The sequence below is a fragment of the Vombatus ursinus genome, unplaced genomic scaffold, assembly GCF_900497805.2.
Source record: "Vombatus ursinus unplaced genomic scaffold, bare-nosed wombat genome assembly UNPS02014959.1, whole genome shotgun sequence".
In the NCBI taxonomy this organism is placed as follows: domain Eukaryota; kingdom Metazoa; phylum Chordata; class Mammalia; order Diprotodontia; family Vombatidae; genus Vombatus; species Vombatus ursinus.
Genome location: NW_020954737.1, coordinates 5,699,885 through 5,721,821, shown reverse-complemented (window position 1 = coordinate 5,721,821; position 21,937 = coordinate 5,699,885). Strand labels below are relative to the sequence as shown.

Genomic DNA, 21,937 nt, shown 5'->3' with positions numbered 1-21,937 from the left:
TCTCTCTTTCTCCTCTCCCTCTCGCGCTCTCTCTCTCCCTCTCTTGCTCTCTCTCTCTTGCTCTCGTTCTCTCTCTCCCCTGTCTCTGTCTGTCTCTCTGTCTCTCACTCATTAACCTCAAAACATCATTCATTTGTTGACGTCGAGCCTTGCTTTCAAGCACTTCCAACCCATCTGTTTCAACCTCTTCATCATACTGGTTTACCCATGTGAGGAATCAATCTGTGTTCTTGTGTGTGTATAGACGAAATTAATAACAATAATCACGAAACAGCTGGCATTTATATAGTGCTCTAAGATTTGCAAAGTGCTTTCCATATATTATCTCATTTAAACCCCACAACAGCAAGATAGACACTCTGGGTATTAGCATTCCCATTTTCCAGATGAAGAAAATAAGTCTCAGAGAGGTTAATTATTTGCCCATTATTTGCTCATATGCCTAGTAAATGTTATAGGTAGTATTTAAACCCAGATCTTCCTGACCCCAAGTCTAGCTTCTATCCATCACATCATGTTGCCTCTCAAACTGATTTGTTCTTTTTCAGTCTTGTGACCCTAAGTGGTCACATAGCAGAACATGGCTTGGTTATTTGTCTATGAAAATCAATAGTGCTGCCAGAGAAGGCTACATCTTCAGAGACTCAGTGGCTAGTTTTTCCTCCTGGAATCTCTGAGAGTTTTACCATCTTTCTCTAATTTACCCTTCCAACATCCATGTGAGATCATAGTCGTCACTAGTAGCCAAACCTAGGTAAACTGCCTTCCTGTGGGGGTGAGGAGACAGTCAGACTTCTTGTGTTTTAGCCCTGAATGCTGACTGTCCCTGTGCTCATGGACTGAAAGAAAACCAAGGAGCAGGACTCACCTTCAATACAGTTTTGTTGTCCGAGGAAGGTGTGCGCCCGGACCACAAGGCAAATTTACAGGGATCGCCTTCCACGTGCTCGGTCACACCCAGTTCTGAGGTCTGTAGACAGGAAAGGCCTGTGAGAGGCGGGGAAGGGGAGGGCAGTGGGGAAACTTAGGGCTGGGGTGGGAAGGGAAAGGCGACAAAGAGGAGAGGACCGGGGAGGGGGCTGCTGTCAATCAAACTTAAACAAGTGGAACATTCTGTTCATCTATCCAGGATGAGAAGAACAGAGAGACAATTGTTCAAAATTGGGAAGGACCAAAAAAGAGTGGAAGAGGAAGCAGTCAACATAAAGAAAATTTTCTTGACTGTAAAATTGAAGTAGGAACATGAGGAAGGTTAGAGAATCTCCCTTTCTAGGGATCTTTCCAGAGACTTCATTTGCCTGAGAAGCTTTAGGATTAAGGTGGGGAGGGGGTGGGGGGTGGGGGAGATGCAACGACCTTGTCAAGGTCCCTTCCAGCCCAAGGGCTTCATGAGAACAGGGAGTTCCCTGTGGACCCCACCTACCAGTAGTTTGTTCTTGTAAACATATTTTGTGTGCCCTGAGGAGTCTTTGATTTCCTTGCTGAACACCAAAGAGATCTCAAAGAGGAACAAATGTCGTTCCCGCCCCTTCCGGATCAGAGACTTGGGATCCCATACTTGGAAGGCGTCCTGGAGAATCAGCTCCCCCTGGACATCCAGGTTCTCGTCAAAGCCTGAAAGACACATAGGCGTCCCCATTCTTTCAGTTTTTTCTCTTGCTATACACAGCCAAGTTCAAGACTCACCTGCCCAGGGCAGCCTCTTTCCACTGATAACCATTCCATTTTCATTGCTCTGGTGACTTCTGGCGGTGACATGCATATTGAGCTCTGGACTCTAGGTACACCTTTTTAATAGTTCCAGCATGTATGTAATATGTGTGTGTGTGTGTGTGTGTGTGTGTGTGTGCTCTACATTCCTCATTAGATTTGGAGATCCTTAAGGGCAAGGAACATTACCTCCAATTTATACTGTATAGACCTCGTTGGGACATAGTATTAGAATATAAGCTCCTTGAGGGCAGGGGCTGTTTTGGCCTTTCTTTGTATCTTCAGCACTTAGCACTGGGCTGGCACATAGTAGCTGCTTAGTAAATGCTTGCTGCCTTCCTTCATATCTTCTCTACTTCTTCTAACTCAGACCTTGGAATGGATTGGAGCCCAAGTCAATGGCTAACTGACTGACTGACTAGCCTGGACTCCAGTTTCCTTGTTATCTTTTCTTCTTGGAGGACATGTATTTGTGTGTGTGTGTGTGTGTGTGCGCGCGCGCGTGTGTGTGTGTGATGGATCACTTTATTAGCGTCGTGAAGCCTAAGCTCCCTTTCTCAGAATAATATCTTTAAAGTAATAAATTAAAATATATAAGATTACAAAGAAAAGTAATTATATTAGAATGTGGTTTTCAAAAATACAAAACAAACAAAAAACCAAGTTCACAGAACCCTGGTCAAGAACCTCTGATTTAAAGAGAGCAATGTTGATGCACAGGTAACTCATAAATAAACTTAGAATTTTTTTGTTTAGGTCTCTGGCATTGGAGGACCTTTCTTCAGGATTGTTCTTGCTTCAATGACTCCCATATCTAGAATTGCATCACATTTAGCAGCGTCATGAACAAAATGCTCCAAGTTCACAGAACTTTAAGCTTGGGATATGTGTCTTTGAAAGGTCAGAGAAGCAAAGGTTACAGGGAGGAGGGGAAAGCCTGGAGGAAGGAGAGAGGGAAGGAATGGGGTAGTGAGGCTGATAGAGGACTTCTAATCAGGTAACAAATGCCCAGATTGGAGATGAGTTCCTCAAAGCTTCCCCTCCCCCATCCCCAACCCCTCTCCATCTGCCCCATCCCTATGGAAATGAGCATCACCCAGGCTCCTCACAGGAAGCCCTTGAGGTTAGACAAGTTCTTTGGGGAAGAGCAAAGACAGAAAAGAACTATCTACTCAAATAGAAATGGATCCTGCAGAAAAGTCCAAATTAAATTATTTATGCTGTATTGTATTTTTCTTTAATTTGTTAAACATTTCCCAATTACATTTTTTTTTTTTTGCTTAGGCAGTTGGAGTTAAGTGACTTGCCCAGGGTCACACAGCTAGTTAGTGTCAAGTGTTTGGTCTGAGGCCGGATTTGAACTCAGGTCCTCCTGACTTCAGGGCTGGTGCTCTATCCACTGTGCCACCTAGCTGCCCCCTCCCAATTACATATTAATCTGTTTTGGCTACATTGGGGAAGTTGGCAGGTGCTGCTTCTGAGCACAGGTATTTCCTTAACTCTCTGCCTGTCAGTCCTGATGCAGGCACTGAATCCTGTCTGTTCTAACACATCCCACCTCTGCCCAACACATTGCTTCTTGATCCATCTGTTCTATAGTTCTATGATCCCTTTACCGAAGCCCTCTCTAACCCAAAGAAACATGGTTCCTGCAGATCAGTGCACTTCTGTAGAGTTCTGTGACTTTCCTGGCCTACTTAACCTGGCAGCAGAGGTATAAGGCTGAAGAATGTTTCTGGATGAGAGATAGAATCTACATAAACTGCATAGGCAAATAAACAATATGCAAATTCATATAAAATCAGCAAGACTATTTTTGCATTTAGAACTCAGGCACATTTGGTAATAAATATGCTGACTTGCCCTCAACACATTTAAAAGGAGAGCTGAGACCCATATACCTTGAATGGCTTAAGCATGGCTCTGCTTGGAGACTGGGGGATGGACAAGTTGACCTATAGGACTTCTTGTCAGTCTGAATACCTAAATATTCTTTATAATTACTAGTGATTAGGGGCTTATGTGTCCATTTGTCACTGCTCTGTCTCATGTTTGGTATTATATAACACTCCCCACCCCCACTTGCCCCTCTGTGCCCAGGAAAAAGAGAAGGCCCAGGGTAGGTAAGCTAGGGATGACTACCTTCCAACATGCTGACATGCATGGCGTCGTTAGCTTTCTTTGGAACGCTGAGCATCACTTCCAGGCCATCCTTGAGCTCCCCTTTCCCTTCTTCACAGCAGGTTAAAAGTTCCTAAGGAAAAAGTCCAGACATAATCAAGGCAGTTCCGACAGCTCCCAACCCTCTGCTTCCTAGAGGCAATGATCACCTTCCCGTTGTCCACCTTGTCTACCCTCAGGACTATGTATACTCAGGACTATAGACAAGGTTGGGATGTGACCCAGAAGCACCAACCATTCAGTTTTCCAGATTGAGCTACCCTAAATACAACATCACCCAGTCCAACCAAAGGAGCATTCTGGAGTAGAAAAAGAACTGAATCTTTTCAGTTCAGTTCAGAAGTCCTGGTTTGAGACCTGGACCTTCCATATGCCATTTGATTTAGAAAGAATCACCCAATCTTTTTGCCCCTCAATCTCCTCACCTGAAAATGGGGATTAAAACAACTACACTTCACACTCTACAGTATTGCCATAAGGCTCAAATGAGCTAATGTTTGCAAAGGAGTCCTGTTATTAATTTAAGACTGGTGGTCATTGGGAGGAAAGCATGACTGGGAAGGATTAGCTGCATGTCGCTTCAAGTTAGCTACACACAAATGATATGCAAGTAAATCCATTATTTTGAGTCTACACTTGGTACTCTGGGCTGTTACAAAGTTGCTACCAATTCATCAAAATCTGTAACATCCTGTGAGTTTTTCCTGACTGCCAATCCTGATGACAAAGGTATAATAGGGCTAGAGAATGTGTAGGGTTGGGAGGTGGAGGAGATGCAATAGTTTAGAAGGGGATATCCCCCAGACCAAGGTATCTAAAGCCGACATTTAGGCAGAGAGACTTCTATCTCCTATGTGAAACTTTTCTTGCTCCCCTTAGCTGAGAGTGTCTCCTCCTTCCTTGGATTGCCTCAGATTTCTTTTGTATATTCACATATATGCACATGTTGTCTTCTCTTTTAGAATGTAAGACCCTTGAGGATTTGTTGTTGTTCAGTCATTTCAGTTATGTACAACTCTTTGTGACACCGTTTGGGATTTTCTTGGCAAAGATATAGGCGTAGTTTGCCATTTCCTTCTCCAATTCATTTTTATAGATGAAGAAACTGAGGCAAACAGAGTGAAGTGACTTACTTGCCCAGAGTCACACAGCTAGTAAGTGTCTGAGGCTGGATTTGAACCCATGAAGATGAGTCTTCCAGACTCCAAGCCTGGCACTCTGTCCATTGCGCCACCTAGCTGCCCCAATCCCCTCATTTTATATAGGAAAAAGAGACCTAGAACAGTTTAATGACTTGCTCAACATCATAAAGTTAGTAAGAGGTAGAGTTAAAATGTGAACCCAGGTCTTCTGACTCCCAATCTCATTTACTCCTTATCAACTTCACTTTGTTATAGTTGATTTGACATCATTGTTAGACAGAAACGTTAATATTTTTCTTGCTTCACTGATTGTTTTTTCTCCTTTTACTTTGAAAACAAACTTCATCCTCTGGTAATTTGATACTGTTAGGGGAACTTCCCAGGCAGAAACAATGGAAAATATGTATTCATTTAGAACAAAATATGCCAATGGGTTTAACCTACTGGTCTACCAGTAATGAGTACTCAGTTCTGTCCAGGTCTCTGCTTCTGGTAAGGAACCACTACACATTTCCTTAAAGCCCAACAAGACCTTAAAAAGCAGAATTGGCCACATGGAAAAAGAGGTCCAAAGGCTCACTGGAGAAAATAATTCCTTAAAAATCAGAATAGAGTAAGTGGAATCTTTATGAGAAACCAAGGAACAATAAAACAAAGCCAAAAGAATGAAAAAAATGGAAGACAATGTGAAATATCTCATTGGAAAAACAACTGATCTGGAAAATAGATTCAAGAGAGATAATTTGAAGTTTTTTGATTACCTGAAAGACATGATCAAAAAAAGAGCCTAGACATCATTTTTCAAGAAATTATCAAGGAAACTGCCCTGATATTTTAGGACCTGAGGGTAAAATAGAAATTGAAAGAATCACCTCCTGAAAAAGCCCAACAGGAAAACTATGGCAAATAAAGCAATTTGTACAGTGAATATCAAACTCCCTAATGGACATATGGCTTCCATTCTTCTATTGTATCTAAAGTCTTCCATCCCTTGGCAGAGATGATCACTAATTAAAAGTCAAGTTACTTGGAACACAAAAGACTTCAATGATGGAAACCCCAGAGTCTATTTGTAAAAACCTTCTTGTTTATTATTGATGTTAATAGTTCAGCAAACTATTTTTTCCTTTTATTCAGCTAGAATTTTTGCAATAGACTTAAAGTAGCCTTAAAAATCATCTCAGAATAGTTTCTGGCATGAATTCCATTTGTTTCCTCTAAGCCAGCCCCCAGATTATCCATTTCAATTCATTTCAATTCAACAAACATTTATTAAATTCCTGTTACATTCAAGGTAGGGCAGCTAGGCGGCACAGTGGATAGAGTATTGGGCCTGGAGTCATGACGATCTGAGTTCAAATCTAGCCTCAGACACTGACTGGCTATGTGAACCTGGGCAAGTCATTTCATCCTGTTTACCTCAGTTTTCTCATCTGTAAAATGAGCTGGAAAAGAAAATGGCAAACCACTCCAGTATCTTTGCCAAGAAAACCCCAAAAGAGGGGTGTGAAGAGTTGGACACAAATGAAAAATGACTAAGCAACAACATTCAATGTATTGTAGAGTGACCCTGCTCACTTTCTTAGTGCCTGCTTTTCTCTCCTAGTTCCTCAGTATCCTGTTTCCAGCAGTTGCTGATAAGCAGATATCTCAGAATTTTCTGTATTTTTCTCTCTTCCAGAACCCCACCCCTAACCTCTTTTGACTATATCTTTCTCAGTCCCTATCATAGAATTTGAGGGATTCATAACACAAGGGGAATTAAAAGAAGTAGTGAAGTCAATGACATTTATTTTAGACATTTTGCCTTGTTTCTTTTAGTCCCAATGCAACTTGGATCAGCTTTATAATCCTAAAAAAGAAGGATTTACAGAGTGGTTTTCAGTAATGTGTGTTGTCATATTGAAATCCAAATGTCCCAGACCTTTTGCAGATATAACAAGGTTAATAATTGACAGTTCCCATTCACATAGCCCTTTAAGATCTACAGTCTGAGGCAGGGAGGGAAAACATTACAAATCCCCATTTTCCAGATGAGTCTCAGAGAGGGTAAGTCACTGTTTTAGAGTCACACAGATAGGAAGTGTCTGAAGAAAAGAGAAGGGTGGTAGGTGGGTATGATGCATGGTCAGGCTCTTACACATATGTAGGAGGATCATGTATATGTAATCAGAGGCACAAGGGGACAAATCTCTGTCCCTCCTCACCCTTATCCTGATGACCACTCACCTCCCCAACTTATTTTATGATCTTTTCGTTGAATTTAATACAGGATCACACTTCTACTTGCTAAGAGTGTCTTATGATGTGAATTGTGAGCAAATTAGATCATGAATCATTACCCCTTTCTGGACATCAGGCTGATTGTTCATTGGGAGGTAGGACAGCATTTTTAAACTCTCCGTTGAAGGAAGAGTTGGAGCCAGCAGTGTTAATACTCCCTCCATCCTCCTCAAATGATTATACAAATACTTATCCGTTCACAGGTTATGCTGCATCGCCCGGAAGAATGTAAGCTCCTTGAAAACAGGGCCCGTTTCCTTTTGTTTTTGTAAACCCAGTGCTCAGTATTTTTTGTTGAACTGAATTCTCATGGTTCAAGGTTTTTTTTGGAACTTCTTACAGAAGCTTCCTTCCCACATTCCCTCATCTTAATGCAAAGGCTTAGCTGGATCTGAAAGGCAACCTGTCAAGTAGTGGCCAGACAAAATGGGGAGAGACTCTATCCTGGCAGTTGAAGGAATGACCTGGTCAAAAAAATCACAGGACTTTGACTATATTTTTTCCAGGCCCCTGGGAGAGTAATATATTTATTAGATTATAAAATACATTTTCCCCTGTGGAATAAGAAGTTTAAATTGCCTTGCTCTTAAAAGAAAAAAACAAATGAGGACTGTTTCTATTTCAACAGCTCCCAGGGAGCTTAAAGAACACCTTCTCCCATTGCCATGTCCATTGCATAAAAAAGAAAGCTTTGTGCTTGACAAACACAGAAATTAGGCAAAAGCTACTCATACCCTGGATTCCCAGTCTCAGGAAAGCTGCCCTTGGTCCTGAACCTAAGAACCCTTGGTTCTTGAGTCAGCTGGAAGCAGGGTGACCATGAGTGTTGTGCCAGAGAAGAGAGAGGGGATTATGTAGCTATCCACCATATATGGTGGCTTCCCTAGGGGGTATTGTACTACACTGTACAGGAAGCTCTCTTCTAGGGAAAGCCTCCTTTCTTCCTATGTTCCAAGTACAAAACATCCTGGAAAAAGGAGAAATCAGCCTAGAACTAAGAGAACTAAATCTTGGCAGTTTCTAAAATGCTGATTTGGGATTGAAGCTAGAAAGGGTCTTGGGTTGGGAACTTGTCCATCATTATGAACAATGCTGAGACACCTGAGTAGGTGACAGGTGGAGGTGAAGGGAAGTAGGATGGAGCTAGGGGAATGGTAGGTACCTTCAGGAGCAGTTGGTACTTAGTGATCCTCTGGACGGGCTTGATTAAGTAGGAAGAGATAGAGTTGGCTAGTCCATGGCGCTGCTGGATTTCCTATAGGGAGGAATATAAAGCAGATTAGATGTAGGTGGAAAAGAGAGAGAGAAGAAGGGAGGGAAAGAGAGAGAGAGAGAGAGAGAGAGAGAGAGAAACAGCAACAGAGAGACAGAGGTAGAGGAAAAGAGAGGAGAGGAAATATGCATTTAAGGGGAGAGAGAAAGAGAAAAGCAGGAGAAATGTGAAGAAAATAGAATAGGCTAATTCCCTGGCACAGCTGTCACTTCCTGTTATGGGAACCTGGAGGACGAGGGTCCACGATATTCAGTATTTCCTCTGTTCTGTCTTCTGACTAATAAATTCCTGCTTCCTGTTCATCCCCTAATCCCTAATTCAGAACTTCTAAAACCCTTCTGCCCAAACTCTACTCACTGCTAGGTAATCCCCATTCAACTTACCCCTACTTCCTCTGGAAGCCTTATCTGCCCACCTTTGCCCTTTCCTTCCACATTGAACTCTGGAACCATCACGTACTAGCTATCAAACTGCCCTTTACCCTAGATATCTTCCTTTGGCACTGTGTCCATCTTGGGTTCATACAAATATGACTCCTTCTGGAAGACATCCCCAATACAAAGCATTCCTTTCATGATCCCCTGACACACCAGACCAGGAAAGAGAATAGGAACACCTCTTATACTGCTACTTCTAGACACCCTCCCCTCTACTGCTGTCACTCAGACACTTCTCCTCTAAGGTTCACTCTACCTATCCATATTTCTCCTTTCAGATACTTGTCATAGTCATCTATCTACCTCCACATGCCTCTTCCTTCTTTCTCAAGGAGTTCAGTACATGGGTCACTGTACGTTTCTATACCCCAACCTCTGTCTTCATATTTAGGCACTTCAAGATACATGCTTCTATCATCTACAATTCACTGGCCATTCAGTTCATCAACCTCCTCAATTCCACTGACTTATGATTTTATTCTATTTCAACAAACCTCAGAGGTGGCTGTGCTTAGAATCTCACCGTTCTGTATAACAGTCCTACTTACATGATCTTGAACCCCAAAATTCCTCTCTCTGATCCGAACCTTTTAGGCTTCCCTCTGTCCTTCTAATTTACTATTCTGATACCTTTTGTGCATACCCAGTGGGACCTTCAGTGTCTTTACCTCTCCTTGTTCTCTCAGTCCATCACCCCTGCTCTGGCTTCACTTTCTTTCCTTCAAATTCTTTTTCAAAAAACAAATTTATCATTTATTTTTAACCCTCATTTAAAAAAAAAACAAGTTCCAAATTCTCTTCCTTCCTTCCCCTCCCCCATCCATTGAGAAGGCAAGATTTGTGATATCAATTATAAATGTGAAATAATGAAACACATATTTCCACATGAGCCATGTTACAATTAAAATGAAGAAAGTGAAAAAATTCTGCTTCAATTAGAACTTGGACTCTATCAGTTCTCTCTCTAGAGGTGGATAGTATTTTTCATCCTAAGTCCTTCAGAACTGATCTGGATCATTGTATTGCTGAGAAGAGCCAAGTCATTCATAGCTGTTGTTACTTCATACAGTGTTTCTTGGTTTGGCTCACTTCACTTTGTATTGGTTCATGTAAGTCTTTCCAGGTTTTTCGGAAACTATCCTGCTCATCATTTCTTATAGCACAGTAATATTTCATGATGATGATAGACCACAACTTGTTCAGCCATTCCCCAATTGATGAGCATCCCTTCAATGTCAAATTCTTTGTTACCACAAAAAGAACTGCTATAAATTTTTTTGCACATATAGGTCTCTTTCCCCTTTTCTTGATCTCTTTGGGATATGGACCTAGTAGTGGTATTGCTGGGTCAAAGGGTATGTATGTACCAGTTATAGAGCCCTTTAGGCTATTCCTTCATATTCTTGACTTGAGTTTGCCAGTTCAACTATAAACTGCTTACTGACATTGAATCCCTATCCCTCTTGTCCCATAGCTACTCGTACCTTTCAAACTTTCACATCTGGGTTTCCTCCACTGTCTGCTAAATGACAGCACAGGAAGTCACTCTGCTGCTTTAGTACACTAGAAATTTATTTTTACTTTAAATCAAGAGTCCTTACTGTTACATATCAAACCTTTTTTTTCTTCAGTTATTAGCTCTAACATTTCCCATAGTTGCTGGTCAAGCTTTTTCTCTCCGACCCCAGATGATACCTTCACCTTCACCTCTTCCTCTCAGCAGAGGACCATGACTCTTACTTGACCAAATGAAAATGGTAAGGCCATTCACCATGAGCTTCATTTTCCTCCCCTGCTCCATATTTCAAAACCTCTCTCTCTCTCTGTCTGTCTCTCTCTCTTGATATCTACGTCTATATCTATATCTATATATCCCATTTTCTGTTTTTCTCCAGTCTCAGATCAGAAATGTAAGTGGCCCTTCTTGCCAAAGTCAACAGCTCTACCTATAGCTTTGATCCTATTCTTGTTCATTTCCATGAGTTTGACTAATTAATTATCCTTTTTTTTTTACTTTATTATATTCAATTTATCCTTCTCTATGGGCTTTTTAACCCACTGCTTACAAACATGTTTCCTCTATTACTTAAAAAAAATAGACTCTTCACTAGGAATTTGGACTTGTTATGCCAGGCAAGGTGGAGCCAGTATAGAATCTTGACCAGCAGAGTTATCTGTACATTAAAACCTGACAATTACCTGACAATTCCACCCTGAAATTCCCCTGTCACCCTGAATTTCCACAAAAACCTGACAATTACAAAACCTGACACCTACTCTTGGCAGCCAAAGAACAAAGTGCCATCAGAGTACTTGGCTTAACAAATCATGAAACTGTTTTGTTTTCTTTTCTGTCAAAGATGGCCATGATGAAAGCAATATTTTAAGAAACTTATTTTGACAATAAGGTGAAAGATATACTAGATGAGTGGAAGACTGGAGATTATTCTGTGGGTAATAATATTATAAAGGCATTGGCCATTTGCTAGCCAGAAATTGTATGTTCTGACATCTGTATGTAGGCTGAATTCTCTGGCACATACAAATGCTTGTTGAATGAGTAAATGAACTCTATCTTGTTTGACCCTTACAATAACCCTAGGTGCTAGGTGCTGTTGTTATCCCCAATTTACAGATGAGGATACTGAGGCTGAGAGACCTTAAATGACTTGCCTAGTGTCTGGGCAGTATCTGATATAGGATTTGAACTCAGATCTTCCTGATTCAAAGTTTGGCATTTGATTCCATGCATTTACAGAATTATCTGTAACATCATTCCTGATTGGTGGATAATTAACAGCTAAACTGTATTTGTTATAAACAAGGAAACCAAAGAGTGAAAAAAGAAGTATGGCAGCCCTTCTTGGGTTGGATGTGACACCTACTCTTGGCAGCCAAAGAACAAAGTGCCATCAGAGTACTTGGCTTAACAAATCATGAAACTGTTTTGTTTTCTTTTCTGTCAAAGATGGCCATGATGAAAGCAATATTTTAAGAAACTTATTTTGACAATAAGGTGAAAGATACACTAGATGAGTGGAAGACTGGAGATTATTCTGTGCGTAATAATATTATAAAGGCATTGGCCATTTGCTAGCCAGATGCTTTCATTTTATGGAGCATTGTCGTACTCACTAATTACGTTTCCATAGCCCCAGGTATCTCTGAGTAAGGCATTACTGCCTTACATTATGATGCCAAAGCATTGAGATATACCCAGCAAGATAAACTAAGGAAGCATTAAAGTGCTCACCCAGCCAACCCTTCTACCACTACCTTGTGACTGTCCTTGGTGTTGTACTTTTAAATATGGTTAATGAGCCTCTTTTCCCCCACACCATACCTCTCCAACCAACAGTCTCACAATCAAAAAGAAGCTAAAATGCAGCCGTTGATTAAGCTATTTTGTCCGCATCACCACCAACCCCAAGAAGAGCTCTCTGGTGTGAGACAATGCTTTGGCCACTGGGAAATAGGTTTGCAAGGAGTGTAAGAAAAGATAACAAGCAAAAGACACATATGTCCCTCATTTCCCCCTGTCCCAAAGGACAAAGGATTTCCACCCTGCCCACACACTGGAAAGAGCAGCTTACATCAAAGAAGGTGCCTGCATGCTCCAGGATCAACTGGCTGGAATCAGGCTTGTTTTTACAGTAGGTGACGTACATCTGGAATTTGTCTGCCTGGAGAAACCAACCACAAGGAAAATCATACATAAACATTTGGTAGACTTCTGTCCTATGTACATACAATAGGAAAATTGACTGGCATCCATGGACTTTGGATGGCTTATGTAAGTCTTTACATGGAGGCAGGGGGATGGATGAATTGACTTCAAAGATATCCTCCTTTCTGCCTGAGGATATGCCCCAACACACACACACACACACACACACACACACACACACACACACACACACTCTCTCTCTCTCTCTCTCTCTCTCTTTTTCCATCTCTGCACTCAAGTTAGGGCAGTGTCCACAGGTCAGCTTTCAGCTATCCTTGTGTAAGTAATCTATGGCCAAATATTCCACTTTCAACATGCTTCCTATGTAATCAATTTGTGTGCTCAGGAAATGTGAACTATTTTTTTTATTGTTCATATGTTTGAATTAAATTTTATTTTTGGACTATTTTTTATTTTAACCTGATTCAGACATCATTAGGAAAGCGAATCAGTTAACTAATAAAGAAAACTAAATGGTACTGGCATGGGAATTTTCCACTGTTTTGAATTATCTGTAACATCATTCCTGATTGGTGGATAATTAACAGCTAAACTGTATTTGTTATAAACAAGGAAACCAAAGAGTGAAAAAAGAAGTGTGGCAGCCCTTCTTGGGTTGGATGTGACACCTACTCTTGGCAGCCAAAGAACAAAGTGCCATCAGAGTACTTGGCTTAACAAATCATGAAACTGTTTTGTTTTCTTTTCTGTCAAAGATGGCCATAAACAGTGAAGGGGAAAGTGAGAAGGTGGAGCTGAAGCTAAGGTTTGAGATCAGCCACTTACCCTCTTGGGGTCTCTGTTTCCTCTTCTGTAAAATGAGGGAGCTGGTCTGGAATAATGATCTCTGAGATCTCTTTGGTGGCTATAATGTGATAATGACCTGCTAGGTTATTCCACTTCTAATATCTATGATCCTGTAACTATTAGCTGGAGGACTAGGCATATCACCCCACTAGTCCTCAGTTTTCCTTTCTAGAAAATGGGGTTAATATCTCTTTCCAACTATACCATAAAATTGTTATGAGACTAAATTGAAGCCACAGACGTGGGAAAAGTAATCAGACCTATGCAAATAAAAGTATCAATCATTACGACTACATGAGGGCCTTATGACTGATCTTTGTTTCCATTTGGATTTAGGCAATTGAACTTTATATCCCTACTGGAGCTCCCTAGGGACCTCCATAGTTGTCTGTACTCACATTAATGAGCATGAGCCCAGGAAAACACAGAGTCAAAAAGATAAAGGAGTTCATTTTGTGAATTTCTTTATAGAGTAGAACCTGGTAGAGTCTACTCATGTGGTTAGTGACAATATTTAGAGAAAGAGGATAGTTCCAGGAGAACTGACCCATTGTGGGAATGCAAAGAGATGACCCTTTTCTTACTATTTGTAGAAATTGTATGTTCTGACATCTGTATGTAGGCTGAATTCTCTGGCACATACAAATGCTTGTTGAATGAGTAAATGACAGAATGAATGATTATGACCACAGGTAAGGGGCTCTAGACATTAGCAGGAATAGTTACAGGCCAGTCCCTCTCCTAAAACAGTATATACATTACCCACATGTTGGGGCGAGGCCTAGAGATTACTTTACTTCTCACTTTTCTCCATCTATAACATGGGAGAAAACCCTTTCCTATCTAATCTACGTGGTTTTCAAAAGGATAAAATAAGATCACTGATGGGAAACTAGCATCTATCATGACTTCTTTACCTTTTTCATCTCCGGGACTCCTTGGACAGTCTAGTGAAGCCCATGAACCCCTTCTCAGAACAATGTTTTTAAATGCATAAAATAAAATATATAAGATTATAAAGGAAAACAATTATACTGAAATATACATGTATACTTTAATTTATTGACCCTAGGTCAGGAACCCCTTATCTAGATAAATAAACATATAGATCAGTATTTCTTAGTTTTAACTATGTTAAAAATGGTAAAATGTCCTAGTTTTCTACCATGGACCCCTTTACCCTCTGTGGTCCCGGATTAGATACCCTTAATTGCCCAGAAGTGTGGGTTGAGGAGAAGAAAATATCAGTTTTAAAAGTTTAGCTTTAAGAAAAAAAGAACCTTGGTAGAAAATAATTATAATAGCTAGCATTTATATAGTACTTTAAAGTCTTCAAAGTACTTTATATGTGCTATCTTGTTTGACCCTTACAATAACCCTAGGTGCTAGGTGCTGTTGTTATCCCCAATTTACAGATGAGGATACTGAGGCTGAGAGACCTTAAATGACTTGCCTAGTGTCTGGGCAGTATCTGATATAGGATTTGAACTCAGATCTTCCTGATTCAAAGTTTGGCATTTGATTCCATGCATCCCACCTAGCTGCTATCCAAATATTTTGAGGATTAGTACACAATTTGCCAAGGGCTGGTATTCAGGAAACCAGGATTTAGATAAATATATTAACTAGAATCCAAAGGCCAGAAAGACAAAAATGGGGGGCTAATTAATTTCAGGATGTTGTGACAGCTGGTTATAGATGGTTTGGTAACATCTTGGGTTAAGTGCTGATGTTCCCATGTTCTGTAACATCAATTTTGTGCCCTGTAAATGGTCTTATTTTACATTTTTCTCTTAGCTGCTAGTTGTTATTGTTTTTATTATTGGATTGAGACTATTATTTTACTGATGTAGGTAACTCCCAGTGAGTAAACTTCCTCTATCAATGTAGATCTCCACACGTGCAAATCTGGGACTTCTATAGTCTTAGAGGGTTGCCTGAGGCACTGAGAGGTTCAATGACTTGTCCAGGGTGGTACAGTCAGTTTTCATTAGAGGAAGAGTTGGACCTGGGGTACCTGGTCCTGTCTTGGAGATTTCCACACTGCCTCTCTTAGCTGCTAGGAAAATATTTTTTAAAAAAATACCCAACTTCCGTTGCCATGTGTACTTGGCAAAAGCCATACCCACCACACAATCTTAGTTAATGGATCAGACTGTTGACTTGGGGGACAGAAACTAAGGGAAAGAAAAGGGACATCCAGCCTAGACTTGGGAGAATATGAAAAGGAGTCCAGGGACTTTGGAAGCCAAGGCAAGGATTGGTTGGAGCAATAGAGACGTTGGGGCCTGCCAGCCCAACAGCTCTGGGGTATGGCTTATTGTTGTTAAGTTATTTTTCAGTCATGTTTGACTCTTCGTGACTCCATTTGGGGTTTTCTTGGCAAAGATACTAAAGTGATTTGCCATTTCCTTCTCCAGCTCATTTTATAGATGAGGAAACTGAGGCAACCAGGGTTAAGTGACTTGCTCAGGGTCACACAGCTAGTTAAGTATCTCAGGCTGGATTTGAACTCATGATTTTCTGGTTTCAAGCCCAGTGCTCTATCCACTGGGCCACCTAGCTGTCCTATAGCTCATTAGAAAATAATGAAAAAAATAAAAACCTCAGGTATAATTGGATCTGAGGTTTAGGTTCAAAAGCCATTCCTGGCTGAAATAATTTCTCCACAGGATCAGATGGGGAACAGTCACATAAGGATCCTATATCCTTACTTAATAAAGCAGGAGCTAGAAACAGTGACTGGGGAAGAAGATGGAGATTTGCTTACCAAGTGTTAGCTGCCTAAATAAGAATGAAATCTCTTGGGAACAGAGTGGTCTAGTGGCTAGAGAGCCAGCCTTAACACCTGGAAGACCTAGATACAAGACCTACCTCTGATACTAGCTGAGTGATCTTGGACAAACATCCATTTCCATCTATATCTATATTTATAAACTGTGTATATCCATATCTATTTCTATAGATATCAATGTAACTATAGATCTCTCTCTCTTTCTCTTTGTACACACACACACATATACACACACACACAGAGTCTATAAACTTTAGAGAAATTGTAGACCTGTCTTGATACAGAGAAAACTCCCTAACCCAGGAGTTCCCTATAAGAATGAAATCATAGGTCCAGTTCCAACTGTGCTTTAACCAGAGAATATGCCTTCTGGACATAGATAAACTGTCAGCTGCCAAGGCTCAGCTGACAACAGGGAAAGGATCCTAGATCCTGGGACACCCAGAAGGAAGTACTGTCTGCCATAAGCACTTGGCAAAAAGTGTACCCAGCTTGCAGTTCTGCTCAATGGAGCAAGAAAAAGAATGCAGTTCTTGTCTCATTAAAGAGATAATTTCTGGCCCTGGTGAGCTGACTGGGCCTCCTTTCTGAACCTTACTAAGTGAAACTCAATGCAACTTCACAGCTACTGCACAGGGTGTCCCAAAAGTCTTGGTGCAGGTTTACATTTATTAAAGCTTATTCAAACTTATTAAAATTTTTAAAAATTCACTAAGACTTTTTGGGACACCTTGAGTTTGGGATCCTCTTTTCTTAGGGCAATAACTTGTCCTGAATGGGCTTGTATCATTTTATGTGCCCTTTTGTGGATCAGCCCATTTGCAACTAGTACAAGGGAAATATGTCTTGCCTTTGTGTCCTTGGGATAAGGGGAGGGGGCATCTGTTCAGGAACCTCACTGGTCTGTGTTTGTCTGTGGGTAGCAAGAAGGAACTAGGAAACGCAATGAAACTGTTCAGATGGATAAGGGGGCATGATAACCACCGAGGAAAACTATTCCTAGACTAGGCTAACAAAGCTCTTGTCTGAAAGTGTACTTGAGGCTTTCTCTGTTTCTATTTTCAAAAGATTATAGCAAAGGAAGAATGAACTAACAAATGATCTAAGGAAGGTGGTTCACATGTGTCTTGGATTTATGAGCATAAGGACAATCTGCAAATATATTAAAAAAAAAAACCGAAACCAAACCAAACCATAACATTCTTCCACTCACTGGCCAAACACACCATATTGGAGAATGACAAACTGACCCATTCCTACAAATGGAGAAACTTAAAATTTGGATAAACTTTAATTAATTAATAAATTAATTAAACTTAATAGATGAACTTAAAGTACAAAACTTAAGTAGGTTCTACATGCTTCCATGGAGGAGACACATAACTAGGGTGGGTTGGAGAAAGATTTATGTGGATTGAAAAAGATGGATATTGTGCTTGGTGAACAAGGACAGAGCACAGAAAAAAGTGATTTGGGAGCCTCTCATTTCCTCTAGGAGACAAGTCAGTGAAATGTATTGTTCTTATCCTTGCCTTCCAAGGGAGAGGATCACTATCCCCATTCAGTGAAGAAAACCAAGGTCTAAAAAATGAAGGGAGCTTCTCCAGGTAACACAAGAAGGACCTAGTTCCCTTTGTCTCATGCTCTGTCCCTCCAAGAAGCTATGGACCATCTATAAGCACTCCATCTTAAGGTAGACTGGCAGTGACCCAGATTGCATGTCAGTCAGTATGGAAGGCAGGAGTCTCTATCCCTTGGCCCTGTTTGGAATTTGAAAGAACAATAGGATAAAAGAGATATTTAAGGTCTATTACCCAGGTGACAAAGCAGTGTCCCACGTCCTCAGGCAACTGTTCATACTTCTCCAGTTCTTTGAGGAAGATGCTGCAATGAGAGAGGGAGAGAGAGGCCAAATCAGACACTCTGTACAGTTGAGCCCCCAGATAACCACACCATGAATTAGACTGAATAATCAATCTGAATCATCTATTTTGTAAACATTGTGGGATAAGATTTTTAACCTTAGAAGATCTTGGCTTTAGAGTCAAGAGGCACCTTGGATATCACCTAATCCAGTAGTGGGGAACCTGCGGCCTCTAGGCCATATGTGGCCCTCTAGGTCCTCAAGTGTAGCCCTGTGAAGTTTGGATTCAGTGAAAGGGCCACACTTGAGGACCTAGAGGAACACATGTGGCCTGGAGGCTGTGGGTTCCCCACCCCTAAAACCCCTCATTTTGGGGATGAGGGATTGAAGTCCAGAGTGGTTTAAAGGCTTCTGGAAGGGTTCAAACCAATACTAAGTGACAGTTGTGATTTGAACCCAGGTCTTATAACTCAAAAGCTTGTGCTCTTTCAGCTGTACCACACTGTATCTCCCCTTTACCCTATACATGCTTCTGGAACTTTTCTTTCCACCATCAGTCATTGGGAGCTCAAGAAATATAAACTCATTTCAATAAAAGTCTGAGCTAGGGAACAGCTGGGGGGGGTACCATATAACATATTCCACTACTAATCAGAAATGATCATCTGGCATTTTAGGTTATCTCTGCCATCAGTTCTTTTGATCAGTGAGAAGAAGAAAGTCGACTGTATACATTTCAAATTGAAAAAATCAACAAGTGAAGCCCCATGTGCTCAGGGAATACAGACTTATTTGAACATAAGCCAGAGCCACCCATTATTAGGAGGCGAAATCTACTGCCACAAAGAAAGGAAAAAGAAAACCAAAGAAAAGAAAGCAGAAGGGAAGGGAAAGGAAAAAAAATTCAGCATTCAAAATCAAACATAATGGATTTTTGGCTTATTCACAGTTTTGGATTCTTTGTGCCTCTGCTTTCCTCTGTTAGGAAAGGAAATTAAGTAATGACTGCACTGATTTGACTAATTCCACCTGCTGTAGGTGGCACCAATCTCCTTGGCAGCCACTAATAGCTCAGGTGAGTGATGAGGTAATGAGTGTGTTAGGATGTCTCTCCTATGTGTATCCTGAATTGCACTTGTTTCATGCTCAAAAACTTCCTTCTGCACAATCTGGCTGGGGGGCAATGGGGATACTTAATCAATACTGCTGATTCCCCTACTGTTCCCTATTAGACAGGAAGCTCCTTCAAAGAGAAAGCTTCAGGTCTGGAATGGGGGCTACAAGCATCCCAGGGAAAACAGAGGAGGTTAGAATAGACTAGGTTCCAGGTGGGGAACCTTCAGCCTGGAGGCCACATGTGGCCTTTTAGGTCCTCAAGTGCGGCCCTTTGACGGAATCTAAACTTCACAGACACTCCCTGTTCTCAGGGAGTGAGATTTCCCTAAGACCAGCCAGGGGAGACCAAGGTCACAGCCATAAACTTATATTATAACTCGATTTCCCCTCGTTTCTGCGTTTTAAGTCCCAAGACCTGGATTTAAATTCTAACTCTGATATTTATAAGCACTGTATGTAACTTTGGGAGAATGACTTAAAATCTCCGAGCCTCCCTTTCATCATCTGATCGGTAAATGAGTTGTAATTTCCCCTCCCCCATTTTAACCAGAAGCCCCCAGATCATGCTTTCCATCCCATCCAGCCATCCACCCCAGGCATCGTGCCATTTGCTCTCCTGTAGCGGCAGCAACCTCCCCCTTCCCCTCCCCCTCCCCCACTTACTTGGAACAGCACCCTCTAGTAGGGGTGTTAATCTAATGCACTAAATTTTGAAATTCTGCCTGGAGAGGGAGCTGTCCTGATTGGTGATTAACTGATGACTGAGTACAAACTCGCCTAACTCAATATATCTAGCCAACTCCAGACCCAGCTGCACATCCCATCCACCCAGATCATTTTGCCTTCTTCTCTGCTGCCTCATTCATTATGATATCCTCCTCTCTCCACCTCTTTCCATTTTTTGCCCTGGTAACCTTAATAAAATCAACATTAATATTACTTCAGAAGAGTGTGACAATTAATTGTCCTATAGCTCCACTCACCATTCCTGGGACTCCCTCCACCAAAACTCTCTTCCCTGGCCACCATTTTTCCTATATGTTATTTCTTGGTTAGAGTATAAGCTTCTTGAGGGCAAGGACTCTCTTGCTTTTGTATTTGCATCCCTAGAGCTTAGCAAAGTGCTTATGGTTGAGCCATTTTACTCATTCCAACTCTTCCTGACCTCTTTTGGGGTTTTCTTGGCCAAGATACTGGAGTGGTTTGCCATTTCCTTCTCCACCTCATTTTACAGATGAGGAAACTGAGACAAATGGTTAAGTGACTTGTTCAGGGTCACACAGCAAGTAAGTGTCTGAGGCCAGATTTGTACTCAGATTTTCCTGACTCCAGGTCCAACATTCTATCCACTGTACCACCTAGCTGTCCGATTAGCACTTAGTAGGTGCTTAATATGTTCTTCTCCCCTCCAACACACACACAGACACTTATTTTTTCATCTCTAAAATGGGGATAATAATGCTTGTCCTGCCTACCAGTTGATGTGAGGAGCAACCACCATCACAATAATAATGATAACCCAATGAGTGTCTTTGGATTGACCAATCTCTCAATTCCTAATGACTATAGAGCCTGGTAGAACTTGACTCATTATGTTCTATGCATCAGGTTGTTCTTGGTATGAAACTAGGGCCTATATCATGTCTATCTTTGTATCCCCACAACCTAGCAGAGTGGCTTATACAGAGTAAATACTTAATAAACATTTATAGAATGGAATTGAAAGCACAATGCGATTTTTAATTTTAGCCTAAATCTTTAATTTTCTTAGAACTTAAATTATCACCAACAGGACCTCTGATCTCATTGGAGTTTCCTTCTCTACTTGTCATACAACTTCAGGGTAGTTAGCTTAGTTATTTTAAACTTAGTTTTAGAAAATAGAGGGGCAATTAGGTGGTACAGTGGATAGAGCACCATGCCTGGAGTCAGGAGGACCTGAATTCAAATCTAGCCCCAGACACCTACTAGCTGTGTGACCTTGAGCAAGTCACTTAATTCCAATTTCTTCCAAAAAAAAAAAAAAGGAAATAGAGATAGAATGGCAGAACCAGACCTGTGATTTCATTGGTATGCAGAACTTCCAAAGGAGGAAACTCCTTCTACCAATGCAGGTTGGCACCTTCTCTGCAATTTATCGCCTTAGGAAGTTTCCTAGAGCACTGGAGAGGTCAAGTTATTTGCCCAAGGTCACAGAGCCAGTATGTATCAGAGGTGGCAGTTGAACCCCGGTCTTCTTGGCTTCAAGACCAGTTCTCTGTCCACTATCCCATGCTGCCCCTTAACAAATAGTGGAAATGATTCCAAAAGAATTGGAACCTGATATAGGTGCTGAGAATAGCATTGTAAGGGACAATGAAATGATTATTTCAAGTTGAACTTTGGCTACCATGTTGAAAAAAGGATTGCCAAAAAAAAACCACCCCAAAATAAAAAATTTAACAGGAGCTTTAGGAGAAAGTGGACTGAATTTGGAGTTAAAAGAGCTGGGTTTGAAACCTACTAGCTGTGTGACCTTTGATGTCATTTAAGCTCTCTGGGCCTCAGTTTCCTCATATGTAAAATAAGGAGATTGGATTGGATGACCTCTAAATTTCTTTATG

At 41.1% G+C, this 21,937-nt stretch overlaps 1 protein-coding gene across 1 annotated transcript in view; it reads right to left on the bottom strand.

Moving 5' to 3' along the window:
* Positions 1-21,937, bottom strand: part of KALRN (kalirin RhoGEF kinase) — a 966,578-nt gene that overhangs the window by 301,658 nt on the left and 642,983 nt on the right. Inside the window, exons 26-31 of the mRNA XM_027845153.1 lie at positions 18,169-18,238; positions 12,620-12,709; positions 8,479-8,571; positions 3,853-3,964; positions 1,424-1,614; positions 869-970 (exon numbers count right to left, since the gene is read on the bottom strand). Of these exons, the coding sequence (XP_027700954.1) occupies positions 869-970; positions 1,424-1,614; positions 3,853-3,964; positions 8,479-8,571; positions 12,620-12,709; positions 18,169-18,238 (658 nt within the window). The remainder of the gene's footprint in view (positions 1-868; positions 971-1,423; positions 1,615-3,852; positions 3,965-8,478; positions 8,572-12,619; positions 12,710-18,168; positions 18,239-21,937) is intronic.